This window comes from Sinocyclocheilus anshuiensis, unplaced genomic scaffold, assembly GCF_001515605.1.
Source record: "Sinocyclocheilus anshuiensis isolate Anshui unplaced genomic scaffold, SAMN03320099.WGS_v1.1 scaffold1655, whole genome shotgun sequence".
NCBI lineage: Eukaryota > Metazoa > Chordata > Actinopteri > Cypriniformes > Cyprinidae > Sinocyclocheilus > Sinocyclocheilus anshuiensis.
Window position 1 is genome coordinate 111,769 of NW_015548277.1, and position 4,256 is coordinate 116,024.

At 36.9% G+C, this 4,256-nt stretch overlaps 1 protein-coding gene across 1 annotated transcript in view; it reads left to right on the top strand.

The window, feature by feature from the left end:
- Nucleotides 1–385: 385 nt before the first annotated feature.
- Nucleotides 386–4,256, top strand: part of LOC107655787 (polymeric immunoglobulin receptor-like) — a 20,309-nt gene continuing 16,438 nt past the window's right edge. Inside the window, exons 1-3 of the mRNA XM_016443368.1 lie at nucleotides 386–462; nucleotides 2,163–2,507; nucleotides 2,592–2,939. Coding sequence (XP_016298854.1) covers nucleotides 411–462; nucleotides 2,163–2,507; nucleotides 2,592–2,939 — 745 coding nt within the window. The 5' untranslated portion in view covers nucleotides 386–410. The remainder of the gene's footprint in view (nucleotides 463–2,162; nucleotides 2,508–2,591; nucleotides 2,940–4,256) is intronic.

The following is a 4,256-nucleotide window of genomic DNA, read 5'->3' on the forward strand; positions in this document are numbered from 1 at the left end:
AGCAACTCGATAGTTTCTTTTTTGTCTTTCTTTCTTTTTCCTTTTCTTTCTTTTTCTCCTCACCCCCTTATGCATGTTGAGGATAAATCAGACTAAACTGTAAAGAATTGTTGTGTTATTAAAATACACCAAACACAATTTTAATTTAGGGCTCCTGTTCAGACCTGCGTGCAGTTTCAGAGACTACACCCATTGAGGATGCTTTTCATTTTTTCATAGTGATGTTTTTCCATTTAATCAGAACTGGTTTGTCTGGATTAACTTTTGTTCTACAGAACTCTTTATCAGTCACAAGGAAGAAAATAAAACAGGTTTAAATATTAACCTGTACTGTATTGTCTTTGTGCACCAGATCACTTTCAGATTTTCACTTTGACGATGCAGAGAGATGATCATAACTTCACCTGAACATGGAGTTACTTATGTTCATTTTTGTAGCTGTAATTCCAGTTATATCTGATGGTAAGTACATTGTTTTTCTCTCTTTGAGCTGATTCTGAAAACAAGTCACATCAATAATAACTAGTTTAAATCTCTGCGAACTTACAATATCTGTCAAAGTTTTAGACACATTTGACAAATTTTATGTTGCTCATGATCTTCAAAACCTTCTGCCTCAGTGCTTGAAATGAGCTTGAGCTTGTTTATATGCTCTGAAAAACACTTAGCTGGTTTATTTGGCAACTCAGTGCTGGTAAATACGCTTTCTGTCTCTTTGTTCAATTTCAATAAATCACAGTCTTATGCTAATATTCATGTTTGCAAAGAAGCAGCTTTGTGTAATCTCTGCTCTGTCAGACTTTTAAGTTTCAAACTATCAAACGAGTAGAGCGGCCACGGTGGAGACTAGCGTTTCCTGTATACACTGCATGATCAAGTTCGCATTTATGATAGACCTTTGATCGCAGTTTTATCTAAAGTCACCACCACTGTTTTATTGTTGTACGTAGTACTTGCAATACTTCTTAAGCAACTGAAGCAACTGAATACACCGACTAGCTTGTAGTATCACTATTGAGTTTTATTAGGAGACGCACAACAGTTCTTCTGTGGTTTTATAGCTAATATTTTCACTTACACAATTAAGCAAAATCAGACAATATTGTGTCTAATATATACCACAATATTAACTTCTTATTATTGAACCCACAACAAACAGTCCACAGGGGCGTTACAATACCACAATATTACCTTCTTATTATTGAATTGTTGTAAATAAATATCACATTTGCAGCTGGTCAGGGGGTAGTTTTACCCCACTTACAAATGTACTACTTTAATTTTTGTTAAAAATCTAATAACATGAAAACTCTTGACATTTTTCATACTTGGTTTATAATTTATGTTATTGCCACGAAAACTATGATAATTATTATGAACAGATTTACCTTTTTTTTTCACAGAAACAAAAATACATAGTCCTCGAGAGGGGTGTTTTCCCTCACTCTACCCTATATTTAATTGTTTGATCAAAATTTTTGCAAGGGACAGTTTGGTAGTCGCTGGTTATTGGTAGGGACATGTCCCAGAGCCCCACCCCAATTCTACGCCCTTGCTTCAAGCAGATGTTAGCAGCACCCTACATGTAGACTAAAAAAAAGTATAATGTGAGAGTGAGACTACAGACAGACTTACACTGTAGTCCGAGACTAAAATGTAAGTCTGAGCTGTTTCAACTGAAAGAAACTTGCACTGACTGATTTTAACATATATCAGTGCCTTTGATTTGTCTCAAGATGTTTTTTTCTAAGGCATGTTTATAAAAACTACTTAAATGCCCTAATTGAACTATGGCCTAATCCTGGCTTAATCTAAGCCCTGACTGTGAAACCAGGCCAGTATCTATTATCTGTCATCGTTTGATTTGGTCATTTTACATTGACCTTTACGTTAATCTCACATTAGTCTATTTCAAATGTTACTGTTTGCTCATATTTCCTGGTTGCTTGATTTAACCGGCCTTACAACATTTTTTTTCCTTCAAGAAAGTGAAAGCAGGTCTATTAAACTCTCATCATTACAATTTTGTGAACAAAGTCTAAAAGTAGAAACTGAATTTAATTTATAATATAGATAGTAAAGGGGGAAAACCTTACAACTAAAACTTTACTACAACAAAAGGTTATTTAATCTCTCATCTTTATTTAATTTCTCTGTCTCAGGTTTGGTTGTAAAAGGTCCGTCTGCTCCTCTGGTTGCTCCTCTGGGATCTTCAGTGGTTTTGCCCTGTTATGTTGATGAACTTTTATCAGTGGAGGGTCTGGAGGTGGAGTGGAGAAGACCAGACTCTGAGACTTTAGTTCATCTGTATCAGGATGGTGAGAGTCAAACAGAAGCCCAGCAGCAGGATTATCAGGATAGAGCTCATTTCTTTACTGAGGAGATTCAACATGGAAACTTTTCCCTCCGGCTGGACGATCTGAGAGCTGAAGATGAGGGACAATACACATGTACAGTTCACAGTCAGCAGGATTCTGGAGAAAATGTGGTTGAAATAAAAGATGTTGGTGAGTAAAAACCCAATTAGTTGTAGTAGAAAGTTAATCTAATATTTGTTGCTCATAATATTAGTTTTATTTTTATTCTTTCAGTACGTTTGCTAGTATCAGGATCGAGTCGCTCTATATCAGCGTCTGTGGGTGAAGACGTCACTCTGAACTGCTCTGTAGACTCTCACATCACACCTGAACACATTGAAATTGCATGGAAGAAAACAGATGAAAATATTCAGGTTCTGCTCTACCAAAACAATGAGGCTTTACCAGATTCAGCACATGTGCGATACAGAGACAGAGTTGAGTTCTTCACTGCTGAAATCCCCAAAGGAAACTTCTCTCTCAGACTGAAGAGTGTCAGAACTGAGGATAAAGGAGTTTACATGTGTCACGTGTTTGCTGGAGGACTTTCAGCCAATACAACTGTAGAACTGGAGCGACTGGGTGAGGCCTACTGGATAAATAAATAAATACATACATAATAAATGGGACCTAAAGTAACATAAATTACTTTTTGTTGTTTAGTCACGTTTAGTTTACAGTACTTTGAAACTGATTAACTGTCAGATATTTCTATAACTAATTTATGTCTGAATGATTATTCCTGGATGTGATAGTAAATGCTAAATCACCTTAAATGCAGGATTGTTGTGCTACAGAGGTGTGTGTGTGTGGTATATATGGTTTATGAGGAATGTGTATGAAGACATGGGTTCTATAATGTAAACATGGTTTATAAGGACACTTTCTGTGTGAGGGGTAGGTTTAGGATAAGGGAATAGAAAACAGTTTTTACAGTATAAACACAATTTTATACTGGACATTTTACTGGTCCTCACTAGTTTAAAAAGGCTTATAAATTGGCCGAAACATGTTTTTGCTTAAATCTAGTGTTTTGCAGATGTTTCTGTGAAGGGTAGGTTTAGCGGAAGGGGTTGCCTTAAAATTGATACAACTAAATTTAAGACTTTTTAAGGGCCAGCAGGAACCCTGCAACATGCAAACTATCCCACAAGGATAGTAATACCAGTAAACTTTGACATTTTTTGGTCCCCGTGAGGAAGCAAGCTTATAAATCTCACAGAATTATCTTTTTTGAAAATCTAAAATTGCAGAAAGCTTTGTGTGAGGGCTGGGTTTTGGGGTAGGGTTAGGATAAAGCCGGGCCCACACTCCATCTTCACTGTCCAACGGCAGCTTGTTTTGCAGTTGCACATCGGCTGTTGTGAAAGTACTGACGTAATCATAGCCATAATCATAAGATTCGATCTGTGAACACCTCACATTACCTGAAAATCTCTGCCAAACACCGGAACTGATCGAGGTCCTGTATACGATTTTTCTCAGGTTGTTGGGAGGGATAAATTGGCCTAAAACTCATGTAGTCTGAGCCCAGCTTAAGGGGATAGAAAATTCAGTTTATATAGGGTGACCATACGTCTTCTTTTTCCAAGACACATCTTAGCCAGGATTTCTATATTGCCTAAAATATCCAATCGTTGTATGACATCAAAGTACCTAAAAATAAGAGAGCTATATAGAGCAGATGGCTCCTTATGCTTTGATATCAAACACTGATCAGTCTGCGCAGCGCATATGTATGTGTATTTTCATCACTTTGACCATTCTCTGTAGATCCCACCTGCCACGATTGGTTGATTATGTTGATTATGCAATGTGTGTGTGTGTGTGTGTGTGTGTGTGTATACCTGTTTTTCTATTCTGGTGGGGACTTAAACCTGAATACACAAAACCCATTTC